We start from the raw sequence: 21,281 nt of genomic DNA, 5'->3' as shown, positions 1-21,281 counted from the left end.
TTTGGGGAAACTACCCTTTCTCAACACTCAATCAGAGCATCACTGACCTCAGTGGTAATTCAAGCAAAGCCAAACTGGTTCAGAAAGAATTCATCCCAAGCTCTGATGTGAGTGACTGAGAAGAGCTTTTCTTTCTTTCCATCAGATTAAAACTAAACAGATGAGTTTGGAGCTGAGACTGCAGCAGCCAGCTCGCCAGTATGAGGGGAGAGTCTGGTGGAGGATGACGCTTATATGAACAACATCCCTGAATTATCCCAGGACTTACCAGATACATGAGCCATGAACACATTCCCTTGAGCTGGGCTTTCAGATACTGGCAACTAGAAGAATCCTGTCTAAGCTGCTAATTCCCAGTCCCAGAAATAAACCACAACTAGCAGAGGTCTTTCACAGTAACACCTCAATTGATCTTCCCCCAAATCTTATTATTATCCTTATTTCACTGATGAGGATACTGAAGCTCAGAAAGGTTAAGTGGCTTGCCTGAGGTCACATGGGGCACATGAGACATTAAATTCCAGAGCTTCAGCTGGACACAGTGGCTCACACCTATAATCCCAGCACTTTGGGAGGCTGAGAGAGGAGGATAGCTTGAACTCAAGAGTTCGAGGCCAACCTGAGCAATATAGCAAGAACTCATCTCCACTAAAAACAAATTTAAGGCTGGGCACGGTGGCTCACGCCTGTAATCCCAGCACTTTGGAGGCCAAGGCGGGCGGATCACGAAGTCAGATCGAGGCCATCCTGGCTAACATTGTGAAACCCCATCTGTACTAAAAAATACAAAAATTAGCCAGGTGTGGTGGCGGGCGCCTATAGTCACAGCTACTCAGGAGACTGAGACAGGAGAATGGCGTGAACCCGGGGGGCGGAGCTTGCAGTGAGCCGAGATCGCACCACTGTACTCCAGCCTGGGCGACAGAGCAAGACTCTGTCTCAAAAACAAACAAACAAACAAACAAAAACACACATTTAAAAGAAATAACTGGGTGTGGTGTGCCTGTAGTCCCAGCTACTCTGGAGGCTAAGGCAGGAGGCTTGAGCCTGGGAGGTCCAGGCTGCAGTGAGCTTTGATCACGCCCCTGCACTCCAGCCTGGGCAACAAAGCGAGACCCTCTGTCAACAACAAAAATTCCAGAGCTTCCAGTGCCACAGTTCTTTTCCTTTCCATGACACCACTCTGCCTGGCATAGAATCTTACTTTATAGACAGTGGTGACACACTCTTCTTGACTGGGTTAGAACAAAGCAAATGGTCCTCTCTGCCTCATCTACACTTCCACCTGTCAAAGCTACCTGTTCAAACACAACTTCTGGGAAACTCTTGACCAAGCCAGCTGAAGGGTAATAACCTCCCCCTGGGAGCATCTGCACTGATCACAAAGGGTCTCAATCTGTAGTTAGTTGTCACAGCAAGCCACAATCAAGTCAGAGCTTACTCCTTAGACTATGACTTCCATGGAGGAAAATATTAGGGTACAAACCTATGGTCAATTTAAATCCTAGATTTCCTTTTTTCTTTTCTTTTTCTTTTTGAGGCAGAGTCTTGCTCTGTTGCCCAGGCTGCAGTGCAGTGGCGCAATCACAGCTCGCTGCAGCCTCAATCTCCCAGGCTCAAGTAATCCAGCCTCAGCTTCCCAAGTAGCTGGGATTACAGATGCATGCCACCACCACCATGCCCACCTATTTTTTTTTTTATTTTTTGTGTAGTGATGTGGTCTCACCATGTTGCCAAGGCTGGCCAAATTCCTGGGCTCAAGGGATCCTCCTGCTTCGGCCTCTTTAAGTGCTGGGATTACAGGAATGAGCCACTGTGCCCAGTCATATCTTGTATTTTCAAGACAAGCCTTGCCCAAATATTCTGCTAGGCTGACCCTCTTGAAGCCACTGAGATGGCCTGGAAATGGCAGTATTTCCACATGTACCTCTTAGACTTTTCTAGTACAGGGCACTTCTTGTATTATGGACCCTTAGACAATCTGGTAAAGTATTCACAGAATAATGTTTTCCTTTGTTTTGTTTTGTTTTTTGTTTTTTGGAGATGGGGTCTCACTCTGTCACCCAGGCTGGAGCGCAGTGGCACAATCTCGGCTCACTGCAACCTCTGCTCCTGGGTTCAAGCGATTATCCTGCCTCAGTCTCCTGAGTAGCTGGGACTACAGACGCCCACCACCACACCCAGCTAATCTGAATAATGTTTTAAGTGTATAAAATAAAATCCAACATAATTATAGTTAACAAATTTTTGTAAACCAAATTTTTGATAAAGCAATATATTCGTATCTTTATTAGGACATTGAATAACAAGATCTAGCGGCAGATCTAATAACTACCATCATTTTGAAGATGTGATGAACATAAATTTTTTGAGAAATCTGCAACAACTCAAATATGATGTGAAAATATCTGTGATTTCTTTTAGTGAAAAGTCACAGGGATGGCTAATATGATAGTGGTTTGTTGCTTATATTCATGATTGAAGGAAATAATAAATTTCATCTAGAGGTTAATGAAAATAGAGACATTTCTCATTCAAGTTCACAGACCCTGTGCTAGTGCCTATCTAGATACGGTACAATCAACTCTGATCCACTCTGACTTTTAGAGCCTAGATTCCAGTTTCAGCGCTGCTTCTTATGGTCTGGGTGACCTAGAAGGAGCCATTTTCCCCCACAGAGCCTCAGTTTCCTTATCTGAAAAATGAGGGAATTGGACCAGATCCTCTCTGAGGTTCCTACTAGATCCTCTCCAGATTTAATGGCCCTTTACTTCTCTAAGAGTCTCAATAAGTGAGTGAGATAAAGGGTGCTGCAACCATAGCAGTGGGTGCTAAAGTGAATGGACAGAAGACTTCATTCATGGCTAACACTATACAGAGGGGTGGGCAGGACCTGCCACACCTTCTCGGCCAGGCTCTTTTGCTCAGTTCAGCCTCAGCTTGGTGGCCAAGGGCTGTGCCCCTCACTGACCGTTCAAAGCGCATGACTTTGGCCAGGAGCAGCTGAAGGGGCTCCGCGTAGTTCCGATAGCTATCCAGAACCTGCAAGATGTTACAGACGGTCTGGATCTCATCCTCTGTTCTCCAGGAAGGCTTCTTCTGCATGATCTGAATGGCCTTTGGAGGAAAGTGACCCTGGGGAGAGAGGACCAGAGTGATACAGGGGACCCAGCAGTTTCGCCCATGGGCCAGCGGGCAACACCCCATAGTACTGCTCGTACTTTCCCGTTCCCTGTACCACAGTGGCTGATATGTGATGAGTGCTTACTGTGTGTCAGGCACTGGGATAAACATTTTACATGCCCATCTCACTGCATCCTCGCCAGCCCAATAACTGTTATTCCATTTGACAGATGAAGAAACTCAGGCAGGATTAGGAATAGATCTGACACATATCAATGCTGACATCCCCCGACCTGTGCTATTCACTGACCTTCCCAGGCAATACAGGCTTCCCTGGGCTCCAGTGGTCCTGCAGAGTCTGCTCAGCACACACACAGAGCAGTCAGGGGAGAACTTCGCCTGTGTCTCATCCCAGACCTCAGCGTGCTATAGGAGACTAATGAGCAAAGAGAACCTTCCAGAGACAGACTATTAGCTAAACCTTTTCTTCTCAAGTGAACCAGGCCTCATGGACCAGCACATTCACCTACCACTCCCACCTGCTGAGGAAGTGGCACTGTGAGTTGTGAAAACCCCTCAATGGCTTCTCTCCAACCTCATCTCCTACCTCTTCCCTTTGTTCTCTACTCTGGAATTTTCTACTGGTTCCTGGCACATGCTAAGCTTGGCTCTGTCTTGAGGTATCTGCCCGGGCTGTTTTTCTGCCTGGAATATTTGTTCCCTGGGTTTTCTCGTGGACGTGGCTGACTCATCATTCTGGTCTCAGCTCAGATGCTGCCACACCCTCATTGAGTCCCCACTGGGTCATATTAGCTAAAAGAGTAGCCCCTTCTTCAGTAGGCTCTTGCTATAGAGTGAACGTCCCCTCCAAAACTTGTGTCGAAATATAATTGCCATTCTGACATTATTAAGAAGTGGATGCTGGGCACAGTGGCTCATGCCTATAATCCCAACACTTGGGAGGCCAAGGCAGGGGGATCACTTGAGCCTAGGAGTTCGAAACCAGCCTGGGCAACATGGCAAGACCCTCATCTCTACAAAAAATTTAAAAATTAGCTGGGCATTGGGCCGGGTGCGGTGGCTCACACCTGTAATCCCAGCACTTTGGGAGGCCGAGGCGGGCAGACCACGAGGTCAGGAGATCAAGACCACCCTGGCTAACATGGTGAAGCCCCATCTCTACTAAAAATACAAAACATTAGCCAGTCATGGTGGCGGGCACCTTTAGTCCCACCTACTCGGGAGGCTGAGGCAGGAGAATGGCGTGAACCCAGAAGACGGAGCTTGTAGTGAGCCCAGATCACTCCACTGTACTCCAGCCTGGGCGACAGAGCAAGATTCTGTCTCAAAAACAAACAAACAAACAAAAAAGCCAGGCATAGTGGCACACACCTGTAGTCCTAGCTACTGAGGGGCACTAAAATGGGAGGACCGCTTGAGCCCAGGGAGGTTGAGGTTGCAGTGAGCTGTGATTGCATCACCGCACTTCAGCCTGGATGACAGAGCGAGACTCTGTCTCAAAAACTAAAAATAAAAAATTTACATAAATGTCAGACTGTAGACATCACTTGGGCAACTTGCTTTCTTCAGTGTTTTTCTAAACAATGTTTTAAAAATGTATCCATTGTTTCCACTGTCTGACAGTTGCTGCAATAATTGAGTCTATGATTCTAAGCCTCTCTAATACTAAGGGTTCTCTATGAGAAGTTCAGCATTATTAGAGGCTCAATATGGACTATACTGAGGCTTAGCTTTCCATCAGAATCCAAATATTGTGCTGAGGGGCAGGTTATATAACTATGTATGTGTGTGTACTATATATTATATATAATTTTTACTTAGATATAATTCACATGCCTTGTAAGTCACCATTTAAAGTGTACAATTCAGTGTTAAATGTATTCACAGAGTTGTACAACAATCACCACACTATTTTGGAAGCTTTTCATCACCCCTAAGAAACCCCATACTCATTAGCATCACTCAAAGGGCTGGGCTCATTGTTTTTTGGGGGTGGGGTGGGGGCAGGGGGACAGGGTCTCACTCTGTCACCCGGACTACAGTGCAGTGGCACAGTCATAGCTCACTGCAACCTCCATTTCCCAGGCTCAAGCAATCCTCCCACCTCAGCCTCCCAAAATTCTGGGATTACAGGTGTGAGCCACCATGCCCAGCTGATTATTTTTATTTTTTAATTTTTAGTAGAGACAGGGTCTCAGTATGTTGCTCAGATGGGTCTAAAACTCCAGGGCTCAGGTAATCTTCCTGCCTAGGCCTCCCAAAGTGCTGGGATTACAAGCGTGAGCCAGCACATCTGGCCAAAGGGCTGGTTTTTACATTGAGTCTCCAGCTGGGCTCAGGAGTGCACACCTGTAATGCCAGTTACTCAGAAGGGTGAGATGGGAGGATAAATTGGCTCTCTGCTCTTCTCTATGTTGGAACCAGAGTCAGGCATGATTTAATTGAGGGCCACCGATAGGCCTTGCCCATGAGAAAGAATTTTCCCTCTGTGCCTCTTCCCTCCCTCTACTGCGGTGCACAGACTTGCCCTCACATCTAGAGTGCTGTGGCTCTCACATAGGCCCCTAGTTTCTCCTGCCTGAAGGATAGAGCCTGATTAACCTTCAGTGCCCAGTGTCACACACCAGCCAGCCTGAAGAGCTGAAGAGACACAGGGCTTGGATGACTGAACTGAGTATGCTTCATACACAAGGGTGCGCGAAAAAATAAGGCTGTGCCCAGGAGAGGCAGGCAACAGAAGCCATACCTGGGCTCCAAGAAGAGAAAGAGGTGGGGCAGGAGATGGGCACAGGTGGCCCTGACACCCATTATAAAGTTCTGTTCTTTCCCCGTTCCCCGAGAAAAAAAACAACATGGCTACTCCAAGCCAGGTCAAGTCAGGTCTGCACTGGTGAGAATTTCAGATCTTCCCTATAAATAGGTAGGCTCTTTTAAATTTTAAATTGGATTTTAATATTTAATACCCAGGATATCGTGGAGAGAAGCCAAGAAGATAACAATGATGAGACTGAAATTCAGGGAACAAGTCACACAGTCCAAAGCTCCCACAGATATAAAAGCATTCCCTCATCAAAATGAGAGGACTCTTTTTTAGAGAGGGGGCCTCGCTCTCTCACTCAGACTGGAATGCAGTGATATGACCATAGCTCACTGCAGTCTTGAACTCCTGGCCTCAAGTGATCCTCCCACGTCAGCCTTCTGAGTGTCAACAGGTGCGCTGCACCCGAATAAGACTCTTGAAGGGTATCTGACACCCAGGTGTGAGAGGTGTGCCCAGCATCTCTCAGAGAATTCAGGGCAGAACCAGAATTCACACAAGTCAGTCCTTTCCCACCACCCAAATTCTTCCTTTCTCTGGGACTCTCACATCCTCTGCTTTTTCTTTTCCTGCTGTTTTCCCATGGGTCCAAGCCCAGGGACTCTCTCCCATTGGTTCTGCTCAACTATGCAGTGACAGCTGGTTCCTAGATACGCAGTCTTGGAGCTCCAGGGATGGAAGGAATCACTGAGATCAGCCACTTTATTAATGAGGAAATGAAGTGGCCAACTCAGGGTAACAAGCTGAGTTTGTGGCAGAGACTAGACTGAAACCAGCTCTGCTGATGCCCAGCCAGGGTTTCTTCCAAGCCAGGGTGCAGAAAGAAAATTCCCCCACAGCAAGGTTCGATCTATGCATACCTCCTCTGCAATGAAGTCCATGGTATCAAATGTGACTCGGCTTTGTATCTTTTTCTGAAAGAAAGAGGGCAGGGAGAAGAGGGAGAATCAGCAAGACTGCCCCTAGAACTTTGCATCTAGAGCCCTCCTGTGTACCTGGACCACCATGGTGGGCAGGAAGCCATGGGAAACCTCCTTGCAGCTGGCCCTTTCAGGCCTGCCTCTGCTCAAAAGCCCCAACTCAGCACTAGGCTTGGGTCCAGCATTGACAATATATGGTGAAGGCAGAGAAATATGGGAGTGGGGAGAAGGAAAGGAGGATAAAGAGGAAATAGGAAAGGAGAGAGAAAAAGAAGGGGAAAAAGCAGCAAACAAACAAGTATAGAGGAGGAAGAAAAGGAAGGATAAAAAGAAAGGAACAGGCTGGGCATGGTGGCTCATGCCTGTAATCCCAGAACTTTGGGAGGCTGAGGCAGGCGGATCACGAGGTCAGGAGATCGAGACCATCCTGGCTAACATGGTGAAACCCCGTCTCTACTAAAAATACAAAAAATTATCCAGGCGTGGTGGCGGGCGCCTGTAGTCCCAGCTACTCGGGAGGCTGAGGCAGGAGAATGGCATAAACCCGGGAGGCAGAGCTTGCAGTGAGCTGAGATCACGCCACTGTACTACAGCCTGGGTGACAGAGTGAGACTCCAACTCAAAAAAAAAAAAAAAAAAAAAGGAACAAATGAAGCCAGCCTTTGTTAAGTGCCTTTAATGAGCCAAGCACGGTGTATCTTCCCTGTCACTCCATTTAGTTATCAGGACAAAGCAGGTCTTACTAAGCCCCATGTGGGACAGAGGTTGTGAAGGAACTTGCCCAAGGATCACACAGTAAGTCATGGTCCAGCTGAGACCCCAACTCAAGGTTTTCAGCAAACCCAATGCCATGTCTGGAGTGTGGCCTCAAGCCACAGGTCATTTGTTCCTTGGAGCCCCTCAGACCCCTGTCTCGCCCCCACCACCTGTTTTCCTTTGCAAAGCCATATGGTGCTTCTCAGGGAGGCTACTGAAGGAAAGAGGCAGTGCTCAGAAACATCCAGATTCACACATCTACGGAAGCTATCTAGGGCTCCCCACCTGATCCTGCACTCCAGCTGCCCAGTGCTCCATCTGACAACCCTATGACCCTTATAGGCTGCCCTTGAGAGGCTTCTGCTCTGCTCAAGCCACTCTGGCTGCCAATGTGGTTAGGCTTAGCCTCCCACTCCCCCAACAACAAGTGACTCTGCATCTTAGCTTCCATATGCCCCAAGCATCAGGCCACATCTTCTGGTAACCAAAGTCCTCTGATCTTTGGGCCCATTGCATCACCACTGCATGCCACCCTGAGAGTCAGGAGGTCCTTCCTGAGAGCTAACCTACGTCTTTTGGTTACAGTTCTTCCACTCCATTCGTTTTTCATCTCAGCCCAACCACAGGGCTGCAGCCTTGTTTGGTTTGGCCGGCACAGGGTCTTAAAATATAGTCTTTGTATCTGAATGTCTTTAGATGAGGCATATCTTTCCTCTCCAGCTGGCCTGCTCTATCTTAAACTCAGCTACATACACACTAGTTACATTATCTGCTGGCCCCTTAGAAACCACTCTAAGGCTGCCTAACCTTCCCCCATCACCAGCCCCGTATCCCCCTTTCTTTGGCCACCATCTGTCAGAAGCCCTTTAGGGAAATTTCTTGGAGTGAATCACTAGATGCAAGAGGGGTGGGGACTGGCTCTAGTCATTCCTGAAACAACAGAAAAATGGGCAGGATCTGTCCAGGTGATTGCTGGGGAAACTCTGAAGCCCTGAGCAACACACCCAGTAGCAACGAAGACACCTCTGGGGAACCAGAACAAGTTAGCAGAAGGGTGACCAACTTTTCTGAGCTAAAGAAGGGCACATGATCTACCACTGGGATAAAATACTTTAAATTGGGACCTTTTAGAAAATCTAGAAACATGATTACCAGGCCAGGCGCGGTGGCTCACGCCTGTAATCCCAGCACTTTGGGAGGTCGAGGCGGGCGGATCACGAGGTCAGGAGATCGAGACCATCCTGGCAAACAAGGTGGAAACCCTGTCTCTACTAAAAATACAAAAAATTAGCCGGGTGCGGTGGCGGGCGCCTGTAGTCCCAGCTACTAGGGAGGCTGAGGCAGGAGCATGGCGTGAACCCGGGAGATGGATCTTGCAGTGAGCCAAGATGCACCACTGCACTCCAGCCTGGGTGACAGAGCAAGACTCTGTCTCAAGAAAAGAAAAGAAACACGGTCACCACAGTGAACAAGGCCCTGAAAATGCCCCCTGCGCCGAAGTAGGGGTGTAGGAAAGAAAGTAGACACACGAACAAAGTCAGCATGTGGGCGTTCAGAAAACCCTGGTTATTGTGACTCTTGGATTGCTTCTGGCTCTTTTGATCACTGTTGAAATGGAGACCACTTCTCCACTCCCAAGGTTTCTTTCCACACGGAGGGAGGTGTATTAGTAGAACTCTACTGGCCTCTCTCCTTCTACACTGAGGAGTGACTTAAACTCTTTGATGAATCTGGAAAGAGAAAAACTAGGCATGATTGCTCCTTCCCTCTGAGCCCATATTTTGCTCCACCTTTCCCTGCCATGAGTTTCAGCAGCAGGCCTGCTGTTGCAGTGGAGACTGCCTTGGTCCAGCATTGCCTGTGGCTAGGCATGTAAGGCTGTCTAAATCTGGGGTTCGGTATTAGGTAAACCTCTTGGTTGATGATATAAGTCACCCTCTCCAACAGAAGTCTGGTCATTAATAAAAGTGACCACTGAGTCTCTCATCTGCTTTTCCTTTTGTCTTCTTTCTCAGTTCTGAGCTTGGGCCAGGAAGTAGGTTGCAATTTATTGCCCTCTTTAAGCCGTCATAATCCTGCTGAGCCCAGCTGCTTACATCCCAGAAGGAGAAGATAGGGTGCTTCCAGTGAGCACTCTCAATGATTTGATATTCCCGGAATCCCCTGAGGCCTTGGCGAAACATTTTACACACTCGGATCATTACGATGATATCCGTGGCAAACTGGTACAGTCCCTATGAAAACAAAGCAAACAAGATCAATAGAAACAATCTGTTCTCAACAGTCAACAGCAGGCTGGATGGCGCTGAACAAGGTAAAATTTACCAGGATTAAATGCAGTAGTGTACTGGAGTGATGGTTACATTTTCAGGAAGTTTGCAAGCCCCCTGAAATTAAGTTGGTAGCTTGAAACTGGCCACGGTAGGAGTACTTATGCCACAGAAATTGGCAGCTACTAGTCAGGGCATCTCCTCTCCCCAGAAGCCAGTCATTATGTACCAGCAAACCAATTAAATGTCAAATCCTTCACTTCCATCCACAAAATAAGTGGCACAACTAATTGCAGGCAGTATAGGTACGATGTACAAAACCTGAATTTTAGAATCAGATAGATCTGAGGAATAATGGTAAGAGGAATGCAACACTGTTGGCTGTCAAGATGAAGGGCCCACAAGCCAAGGAATGTGGGTAGATTTTAGAAGCAGAAAAGGCTGTGAGCCTTGAGAAAGGAATGCTCACACCTTGATTTTAGAACAAGAACATCTGTGTCAGACTTCTCGCCTACAGTACTGTAATATAATAAATCTGCTCTGTTTTATGCCATGAAATTGTGGTAATTTGTTATGGCAGCCGTAGAAAACTAATATAACACCTAATCCAAGATGGGCCACCCTATCTTTTCCCCAGGAATTTGGAATTGGGACTGAGAACAAGTGAATACAGAGGATAGGGAAAAATCCAGGATGTAGAACAATCTATAAATCAATGAACCCAGTTTCTTCAAAAAGTCAATTTCATGATGAAAAAAACAAGACATGGGGGCTGCTCTAGATTAACAAAGATTCAAGAGATATACCAACGGTATGCTTCTTGACTGGATACTGATTCATGATAACAAGCTATAAAAGGCACTCTAGGCCAGGTGCGGCGGCTCACGCCTGTAATCCCAGCACTTTGGGAGGCCAAGGTGGGTGAATCACTTGAGGTCAGGAGTTTGAGACCAGCATGACCAACATAGTGAAACCCTGTCTCTCCTAAAAATACAAAAATTAGCCTGGCATGGTGGTGCGTGCCTGTAGTCCCAGCTACTTGGGAGGCTGAGGCAGGAGAATCACTTGAACCTGGAAGGCGGAGGTTGCAGTGAGCTGAGGTCGCGCCACTGCACTCCAGCCTGGGTGACAGAGCAAAGGCACTCTAGGGACAAATAAGGAAATTGAATATGACTGCACATTAGATAATATTAGGAAATCAGTGCTGATTTTCTTTGTATAATAGTGGTATTTGGTTATGTGGGTAATGTCATTATTTTTAAGAAAGATATGTCATAAAGTATGCAGCTTACTTTCAAACAATTCAGCAAACACATATACAAATACATAAAGCCAGGCCGGGCACGGTGACTCATGCCTGTAATCCCAGCACTTTGGGAGGCCGAAGTGGGCGGATCACCTGAGGTTGGGAGTTTGAGACCAACCTGACCAACATGGAGAAACTCCGCCTCTACTAAAAATAAAAAATTAGCCAGGTGTGGTGGCGCATGCCTATAATCCCAGCTACCAGGGAGGCTGTGGCAGGAGAATCACTTGAACCCAGGAGGCGGAGGTTGCAGGGAGCTGAGATCATGCCATTGCACTCCAGCCCGGGCAACAAGAGCCCCCCCCACCACAAAAAAAGAAAAAAAAATACATAAAGCCAATAGAACAAAATGGTGAATGATAGATCTAGAGGATGATACATATACATACATATGTAAAATATTTCAACTTCTATGTTTGAAAATTTTCCAATAAAAAAATGCAAAAACTTTAGTTTGGGGAGGGGTTAGAAAAAAATGCAAAAAATAAATAAAAGTCTCTGTTTACTAACTTCTGTTGAAAAGTATATCATTAACTAGGCACAGTGGCACTCGCCTATAGTCCCAGCTACTCAGGAGACTGAGGCAGGAGGATTGCTTGGGCACAGGAGTTCAAGGTTGCAATAAGCTATGATCGCACCACTGCACTCCAGCCTGGGTAACAGAGCAAGACCCTGCAACAACAACAACAACAACAAGAAACAAAAAACAAAAAAAACAGCTCTGGCACCATGGCTCATGCCTGTAATCCTAGCACTTTGGGAGGCCAAGGTGGGCTGATCGCTTGAGACCAGGAGTTTGAGACTAGCCTGGCCAACATGGTGAAATCCCATCTGTACCAAAAAAACAAAAATTAGCCAGGTGTGGTGGTGGGTGCCTGTAATCCCAGCTACTCGGGAGGCTGAGGCACCAGAATCGCTTGAACCTGGGAGGTGGAAGTTGCAGTGAGCTGAAATTGTGCCACCGCACTCCAGCCTGGGCAATGGAGTGAGACTCTGTCTCAAAAAAATAAATAAAATAAAAAATAAATAAAAACAAAAAAAGGAAAAAAGAGGGCCGGGCGCGGTGGCTCAAGCCTGTAATCCCAGCACTTTGGGAGGCCGAGACGGGCGGATCACGGGGTCAGGAGATCGAGACCATCCTGGCTAACATAGTGAAACCCCGTCTCTACTAAAAAATACAAAAAATTAGCCAGGCGAGGTGGCGGGCGCCTGTAGTCCCAGCTACTCGGGAGGCTGAGGCAGGAGAATGGCGTAAACCCGGGAGGCGGAGTTTGCAGTGAGCTGAGATCCGGCCACTGCACTCCAGCGTGGGCGACAGACCGAGACTCCGTCTCAAAAAAAAAAAAAAAAAAAAGGAAAAAAGAGAATATTCTTTTTAAAGTATATCGTAAACAAAGTGAGATGACAAACTAAAGACTGGAAAAATATACTTGCTATGTACATAATTAACAAAGGATTATGATCCAAAATTTATTTTTTGTAATCCTACAAATCAAAAGAAAAATACAAATAACCCAATAGCAAAATGAGCAAAGGTAATTCAAAGGGAAAGTTCGAATTACCTATAATTGTGAAAAGATTGTTTTTATTCATTTGTATTTATATTTATATTTTTTGTAAAAAGGGGATTTCACTTTGTTGCCCAGGCTGGTTTCCAACTCTGGCTTCAAGTGATCCTTCTGCCTCAGCCTCCCAAAGTGCTGGGATTACAGGCATGAGCCTCCATGCCCTAGCCAAATTGTGAAACCATTCTTAACACTGCTAGAAATAATGGAAATGGAAATTAAAGTAATAACAAGGTACTATTTTGCACTTATCACTGGGAACTGGGAAACATGGTACAACCATGTTGAAGAGCAATTTGGCAACATTATGTAAAGTTGAGGACGTGTGTACTTCACAATGGAGGAATTGTATGTACTTTATGTGTCCTCTTCAGAGAAACATACATGTACAAGGGGATAGCCATGACGGTAATCATGGCAACATTGTGTGTAACAATGAATGGCTAAAAACAAGTATCCATTAGTAGGGATTGAAGGGATCAATACATTATGGTACAGTCACAGGATTGAACATAGCACTAAGTCTGTGTGTGTCAATGTGGATAAAGCTGAAATGAATTTGAGTGGGGAAAAAAGAACTATGATGCTATTTATGGTATCATTTTTAAAAAGTGTGCCACATACTATATATTGCTTATGGATATATATACATGTGATAATATATAAAAATACAAATAGGGTGACACCAACTTCAGGAAAGTGGTTACTGGTAAAGAGAAATAAAGGGGCATGGGATGGTAAAGAGCTTTCCCTGCACCTGTAATGTTGTATTTCTTAAAAATTAGGTATCTATGGAAATATGGGGAAAGGTACTTTATAAATAAAATTAATACTTATTGAGTACAATTTACTATTGTCAGGCATTATCCAAAACACTATTCTAATATGTAAATCATTTAATCAGTCAATGTACGCAGTAGGTACTAATATTATCATCTCACTTTACAGAGAAAATAAAGGCACAGCAAACCAAGCAACTTGCCTAGGGTCACATGACTAATAGGTGATGGGGATTTAAACCCAGGTAGTCCGGCTTCAGAGTTCACAAGCTTAACCTATGACTCTATGTTGCTACCCTGCCTTGTTCTCTCTGGATCTCATAATAGCAGGAAGAGTGGGCACAGAACAGGACTCAGTGGCTCTGTGTGGCCTATGGCTTGCCCAGTGTCAGGGGCTGGTAGGCTACAGGACAGGGGTCCGGTCCCTCCTTTGTGCCATGCTGTGACTCCAAAAGGTACAGGATAACCACCATTTATCCAAGACCCCCTCCTATACCTGCATCTACCTTCCTCAAAACACCTGTCTGTTCAAGTTTCTGCTCTTCCCTCCCAGGACCCTTGCCCCTCCTCACCAGTTCCTTCTTCAGGAGCTGCCAGGCATAAGTTACCATGTATCTCCTCATGGTTCCTGGGAGGGCAAATGGCACAACTAGCCCCTTTGCCTTTCAAGGGGAGGACTACAAAATCTTCCCCAAGAATCCAATAATACTAGAAACAAATAGATTTCCTTAGTCACAAAGCAAGAGCTGCACTCCACTCCTCCCACCATACCATCAGCTACTGGAAGCCCTGCTCTGAGAATATCATTCTCAGAATCTCCTAAGGTCACAATGAAAGATTCTGGAGGCAGGGGGCACAGGGATTGGAATGTGGGAGTCTAACATTTATTGGATACTCACAGGCATTATCTCAGCTAATCCTCACAACCACCCAAACTTTTACCCAACTCCATACATAGGAGACTGGGGCTCAAAGTAGCTAAATGGCAGCCAGAGTCCTGGTGAGATAGGAGAATGCAGGACTTGTTTTCTGGTCACAACCCTGCTGACCAAAACAGGATCTAGGACCCCCTAGCTGTCCCCATCCCTCATTAGCATAAGGCACTCCCACCAGTGCCATGACTGTTTACAAGTGTCTTGGCAATGACCAAGAAGTTGCCACCTCTTTCCTAGAAAGCTCTAAAAACTCACCCCTCAATTTGCATTAATCTGCCCCTTAATTTGCATGTGATTGAAAGTGGGTAGGAATGAGTACATTACACTTGATCTTAGCCAAAAGGCTGAGAAGGGATTAGAGGTGAGTATAAATACAGTTGCCAACATCCCATACAATGGATGCCGACTCTGGATTCACTGCTTATGAGTTAGCCCTGCTCCACAAGGAGAAGCACTATTCAATAAAAGATTGCTGTCTAACACCACCAGCTCACCCTTGAATTCCTTCCTTGGGCAAAGCCAAGAACTCTTCTGAGTTAAGTCTCAATTTGGGGGCTCACCTGTCCTGCAAAGACAGGGTTGTTTTTTTTTTTGTTTTTGAGACACTGCCTCACTTTGTTCCCAGGATGGAGTGCAGTGGCCCGATCTCAGCTCACTGCAACCTCTGCCTCCCAGGTTCAAGTGATTCTCCTGCCTCAGCCGCCCAGGTAGCTGGGATTACAGGCGTGCGCCACCATGCCCCAGCTGATTTTTGTATTTTTAGTAGAGACAGGGTTTCACCATGTTGCCCAGGCTGGTCTCAAGCTCCTGACCTCAAGTGATCCGCCTGCCTCAGCCTCCCAAAGTGCTGGGATTACAGGCGTAAATCACCACTCCCGGCCAGGGCCTTTTTAAAAAAAAAAAAGAAAGAAAGAAAGAAAGAAAGGAAAGCACTGTAGCTAAATTTCAGGTACACTTCCTCTTCATTTATAGCATCCAATTAACAGAAGCAAGGTCTGGTCCAGCCTGGCCAACATGGTAAGACCCCATCTCTACTAAAAATACCAAAAAATTAGCTGGGTGAGGTGGTGGGTGCCTGTAATCCCAGCTACTCAGGAGGCTGAAGTGGGAGAATCACTTGAACCCGGGAGGTAGAGGTTGCAGTGAGCCGAGATTGTGCCACTGCACTCCAGCTTGGGTGACAGAGAGATATTTCACCTGAAAAAAAAAAAAAAAAAAAAAAGCAAGGTCTGGTATAAAGAAAGTGACTTTTGATTCCAAAGTTAGCTTAAGGGGAACAGTATAGGCTTCCTGCCTTAGAGTCTCTCTTTGCTTTTGGAGCAGAGAGTGGGGGCTTTTAAAGGGGACTTGGGGCCCGGGCTCGGTGGCTCACACCTGTAACACCAGCCCTTTAGGAGGCCGAGGCGGGCAGATCACAAGGTCAGGAGTTCGAGACCAGCCTGACCAACATGGTGAATCCCTCCGTCTTTACTAAAAATACAAAAATTAGCTGGGCGTAGTAGCATGCACCTGTAATCCCAGCTACTCAGGAGGCTGAGGCAAGAGAACCACTTGAACCCAGGAGGCAGAGGTGGCAGTAAGCACCACTGCACTCCAGCCTGGATGACAGAGCGAGACTCTGTCTCAAAAAAAAAAAAAAAAAAAGCGGGGCGGGGAGGGGATTTGGCATAACTGGCATGCAGACTGGGGAATGAGCAGGTGGGAGTCCGCATGACTCACTTTGACTTTGATGCCTTGGCTACCACCTGGTCAGCTGACACCATCTTGGGCAGAACTAAGTTGTCAAGTGGCCTTGTCTGGAGATACTCTCCAGGTGGGGTAGAGTTTCCTGGCAGGCATACTTTTGTTTGTAAATTGACTATTGTCTCTCAAGGCAATCTGGTGGGAGAGGTTTCTACTCTGGAGCTTTTAAGTAAGCACACAGATACACTTGCCCTGTAGGAGTGTCTGGTGAAGGGAAAGTAAAAGGTTATAACTGCATTTCTAATCAGCTAAGTAGGAAGTGGGGAACAGAAGAAAAAGATGAAAAGAAAGAAGAGGAAAAAGTTGATTTAAAAAGATACCTCATTCTCTATCTCATAGAAAAGTGGGTGTACTTGGTTACAGTGGGAGGCTTCTAGGCTGGGAGTAGGTTCATCCATCCAGCACCTTAGGCCAGGGACCACTCTGAGACTTACAACTTGGAGGCCCTGGAATGTGAGTGCAAAGTACTGCCCCATAAGTCTGGTTAAATCAGGACAATTTAAAAAACTCAGCAAAACAGAAGACCTCACCCAAATCAAGTATCAAATATTGAATGGAATTTGGTAACTAGAACTCAAATCTCTGGGGTCTTTCTAAAGGTACAGAAAAATATAGGCTCTAAAGCGGTTTTTTCTATTAAAGATGACAATTAAGTATCTCAGTTTGCTCTTTCACCAGGATCCTCAGTAGAAAACTGTGATTTCTTTTTTTTTTTTTAATTAGTTTTTGAGATGGCGTCTCGCTCTGTTGCCCAGGCTGGAGTGCAGTGGCGCGATCTCAGCTTACTGCAAGCTCTGCCTCATGGGTTCACACCATCCTCCTGCCTCAGCCTCCCGAGTAGCTGGGACTACAGGCGCCTGCCACCACACCCAGCTAATTTTTTTTTGTATTTTTAGTAGAGACGGGGTTTCACCGTGTTAGCCAGGATGGTCTCGATCTCCCGACCTCGTGATCCACCTGCCTTGACCTCCCAAAGTGCTGGGATTACAGGCGTGAGCCACTGCGCCCGGCCTGAAAACTCTTGATTTCCAGCATCACCTGCTCTGCCATTCCTATCCCGTGGGGTGTATCTGTCAACCCGCCTCCAACTGATAGGTAGACAGAAAGGCACTGAGTGCAGCAAAGACAGCTGGTCAACTGAGAAGAAAGACAAAGGCCACTCTTGGGGTGGGGCAGTAATCACACACAGAGGTGAGAAGGGACAGAAAAGAGGTAAAGAATTTAGAGAGAGAAAGAAGAGAAAGTTTTAGAAAAAGAGAGAGAGAGATGAGGTATGGAGTTTTTGCCTCCCTCACTGCAGACCTAGTTTTAAGGAAGGAAATATAAGAGGATCCCCTTCAAAAGTTTAGGGGGCTTCTGAAAGAAACAACTGGGCCTGGAGAAGGCAAGAGAGATGGTAGGAGATGGCTATAGGCAGGAGGGGTGTCCCATCAGTCCTCTGAACTGCCTGAGGATCCAAGAGTGACAAGGAAAGTATCCAGGCTCACAAGAGGCCTCAGATGATGCCAGTTAAGACCTGATGAGACTCTGAAAATGGTTACTGCCAACCTCACCTCTTGCCAGCTGTGGTTGTACAATTTCTCTAGGAATTAGATCAGCTTTGGGGAAGAAGAGGCAGGAAGTTTGGAGAGCTTTGAACGGGCCCAAGATGAATCAATAAGCCTGAAATTATATCCACTCAAAATTACTGGATTGGATCTCAATTTACCTGAAGACATCCTAAATTAAATTATCTGCAAGGAGGCAGGCTGGGGATTCAGAGTCAGGCATTAAAGTCAGTTCTAGAAAGTAAGAAAGTTTCATTTATATTACAGTTCCTGATTTTATAACGAACTATTACAGGGTAGAATGCCAAAAAGAGCACTGGTCCTATTCCTATGTGATCTTAGGGAAGTCACTTAACTACTTGGGGCCTTATTTTCATAATGTATAAAATGGAGTTCGATTCAATTCCACAAACAATTTCTTTTTTTTTTTTTGAGACTGAGTCTGGCTCTGTCACCCAGGCTGGAGTGCAGTGGCCAGATCTCAGCTCACTGCAAGCTCCGCCTCCCGGGTTTACACCATTCTCCTGCCTCAGCCTCCGGAGTAGCTGGGACCACAGGCGCCCACCACCTCACCCGGCTAGTTTTTTGTATTTTTTAGTAGAGACGGGGTTTCGCCGTGTTAGCCAGGATGGTCTCGATCTCCTGACCTAGTGATCCGCCCGTCTCAGCCTCCCAAAGTGCTGGGATTACAGGCTTGAGCCACCGCGCCTGGCAAACAATTTATTTTCAAGATGAGAAGATTCGGTCAAGCACGGTGGCTCACACCTGTAATTCCAACACTTTGAGAGGCTGATGCGGGTGGATCGCCTGAGGTCATGAGTTCAAGGCCAGCCGGGCCAACATGGTGAAACCCCGTCTCTACTAAAAATACAAAAACTAGCCCCGTGTGGGGGCATGCACCTATAATCCCAGCTACTCAGGAGGCTGAGGCGGGAGCATCATCTGAGCCTGGGAGGCGGAGGTTGCAGCGAGCCATTGCACTCAAGCCTAGGTGAGAGATTGCGCCATTGCACTCAAGCCTAGGTGACAGAGTGAGAACTCCATCTCAAAAAAAAAAAAAAAGGCCGGGCGCGGTGGCTCAAGCCTGTAATCCCAGCACTTTGGGAGGCCGAGGCGGGTGGATCACAAGGTCAGGAGATCGAGACTATCCTGGCTAACATGGTGAAACCCCGTCTCTACTAAAAATACAAAAAACTAGCCGGGCGTGGTGGCAGGCACCTGTAGTCCCAGCTACTTGGGAGGCTGAGGCGGGAGAATGGCGTGAACCCGGGAGGCGGAGCTTGCAGTGAGCCGAGATCACGCCACTGCACTCCAGCCTGGGAGACACAGCGAGACTCCGTCTCAAAAAAAAAAAATTCTTATTGTTTTGCTGATTATAAAAGCTATACAACAAATGTTTATAAAGCATACGAAGGTGAATAAGACATGGTCCCTGCTTACCAGGAGTTCACAATATGGCGGGGAAGTAAAATCCTCAGAGAAAGTCTTGCTATAATAAAGCTATGAAAGATATATGAGGCCAGGAGCGGTGGCTCACGTCTGTAATCCCAGAACTTTGGGAGACCAAAGCGGGAAGATCACAAGGTCAAGAGATTGAGACCAGCCTGGCCAACATGATGAAACCCCGTCTCTACTAAAAATACAAAAATTAGCTGGGCTTGGTAGTGGGCACCTCTAGTCCTAGCTACTTGGGAGGCTGAGGCAGGAGAGTTTCTTGAACCTGGGAGGCAGAGGTTGCAGTGAGCCGAGACTGTAGCACTGCACTCCAGCCTGGAGACAGAGTGAATCTCCATCTTTAAAAAAAAAAAAAAAAAAAAGATATATCAAGAGGTGGTCAGGCACGATGGCTCACGCCTGTAATCCCAGCACTTTGGGAGGCTGAGGCGGGTGGATCACGAGGTCAGGAGATCGAGACCATCCTGGCCAACATGGTGAAACCCCGTCTCTACAAAAATACAAACAAAAAAATTAGCCAGGCGTGGTGGTGGGTGCCTGTAGTCCCAGCCACTTGGGAGGCTGAGGCAGGAGAATCGCTTGAACCTGGGAGGCAGAGGTTGCAGTGAGCCAAGATGGAGCCACTGCATTCCAGCCTGGGTGACAGAGATAGACTCCGTGGTTGGGAGTTTGAGACCAACCTAACCAACATGGAGAACATCTCTACTAAAAATAAAAAATTAGCCGGGCTTGGTGGTGCATGCCTATAGTCCCAGTTAGTCGGGAGGCTGAGGCAGGAGAATGGCTTGAACCCAGGAGGCGGAAGTTGCGGTGAGCCGAGATCACGCCATTGCACCCCAGCCTGGGCAACAAGAGCAAAACTCCATCTCAAAAAAAAAAAAAAGATACACGAAGAAAGGGCAGGGTCTGTTTGGGGAGCCTGAGACATAGCTAAAATGTGAGATGTTCGGGAGGTGTGGTTATGAGGAAGGAGGCTGGGCTGGCAGAGGCCACAAACGAGCTATGGCACGTGATGTGCCAAGTGAACTTGCAGACAGTTTTATTTGACCTGCATAGTGTTTTGGTTTAAATATTGTTTAAAATTAACTTGCTTGTCTTTAGTTGAGGTATTGGCTCTCTAATTCACTAAAGTCTTCACCTCACACAAGTCAGTCGTCTGCCAGGCATGTTACCTGTTTGCAACCCCCAGTATAGGATCCACGGGGCCTCTTTCAGGTCGAAAATTCTCTATCTAGTGGTTGCAAAATGGCAGTTCACAGGCCATAGCTAGCCTACTGACATGTTTCAACTGAGGTTTTTTTTTTTAGGAATTTGAATTAGTCTTTTAAACTTAAATACTAGATTTTTATGAATAATCTTTTTTTTTTTTTTTTTTTTTTTTTGAGACGGAGTCTGGCTCTGTCGCCCAGGCTGGAGTGCAGTGGCGCGATCTCGGCTCACTGCAAGCTCCGCCTCCCGGGTTCACGCCATTCTCCTGCCTCAGCCTCCCGAGTAGCTGGGACTACAGGCGCCCACAACCGCGCCCGGCTAATTTTTTGTATTTTTAGTAGAGACGGGGTTTCACCGTGGTCTCGATCTCCTGACCTTGTGATCCGCCCGCCTCGGCCTCCCAAAGTGCTGGGATTACAGGCGTGAGCCACCGCGCCCGGCCATGAATAATCTTTTAGGAAAAAATAATTTACCAAAGTGACCCCAATAGAAACTATTTACATATTTATTTATTTATTTTTGAGACAGTCTCTCTCTCTGTTGCTCAGGCTGGAGTGCAGTGGCACGATCCTGGCTCACCGCAACCTCTGCCTCCCGGGTTCAAGCGATTCTCCTGTGTCAGCCTCCTGAGTAGCTGGGATTATAGGCACCCACCATCGTGCCTGTCTAATTTTTGTATTTTTAGTAAAGACAGGGTTTCACCATGTTGGCCAGGATGGTCTCCAACTCCTGACCTCAAGTGATCCGCCCACCTTGGCCTCCCGAGGTCAAGGGACATGAGCCACCGTGACCTACCGAAACCATTTAAGTAGACTAATTTTCTGATTTTCTTTC

At 46.8% G+C, this 21,281-nt stretch overlaps 1 protein-coding gene across 4 annotated transcripts in view; it reads right to left on the bottom strand.

Annotated features, from left to right (window-relative positions):
* Nucleotides 1-21,281, bottom strand: part of CNBD2 (cyclic nucleotide binding domain containing 2) — a 77,979-nt gene that overhangs the window by 47,449 nt on the left and 9,249 nt on the right. For 2 of the 4 annotated variants that reach the window (XM_045362863.3, XM_045362864.3), the window contains exons 1-4: nucleotides 14,131-14,354; nucleotides 9,735-9,872; nucleotides 6,823-6,876; nucleotides 2,972-3,135 (exon numbers count right to left, since the gene is read on the bottom strand). In XM_045362863.3, coding sequence (XP_045218798.1) covers nucleotides 2,972-3,135; nucleotides 6,823-6,876; nucleotides 9,735-9,872; nucleotides 14,131-14,181 — 407 coding nt within the window. In that variant the 5' untranslated portion in view covers nucleotides 14,182-14,354. Of the gene's footprint in view, nucleotides 1-2,971; nucleotides 3,136-6,822; nucleotides 6,877-9,734; nucleotides 9,873-14,130; nucleotides 14,355-21,281 lie in introns of those variants that run through there. The other 2 variants (XM_065523045.2, XM_005568887.5) reach the window with 2 other exon arrangements.

This window comes from Macaca fascicularis, chromosome 10 (assembly GCF_037993035.2).
Source record: "Macaca fascicularis isolate 582-1 chromosome 10, T2T-MFA8v1.1".
Lineage (NCBI taxonomy): Eukaryota > Metazoa > Chordata > Mammalia > Primates > Cercopithecidae > Macaca > Macaca fascicularis.
Note: the sequence above shows the minus strand (reverse complement) of the source record. Positions and strands in the feature narration are given on the sequence as shown.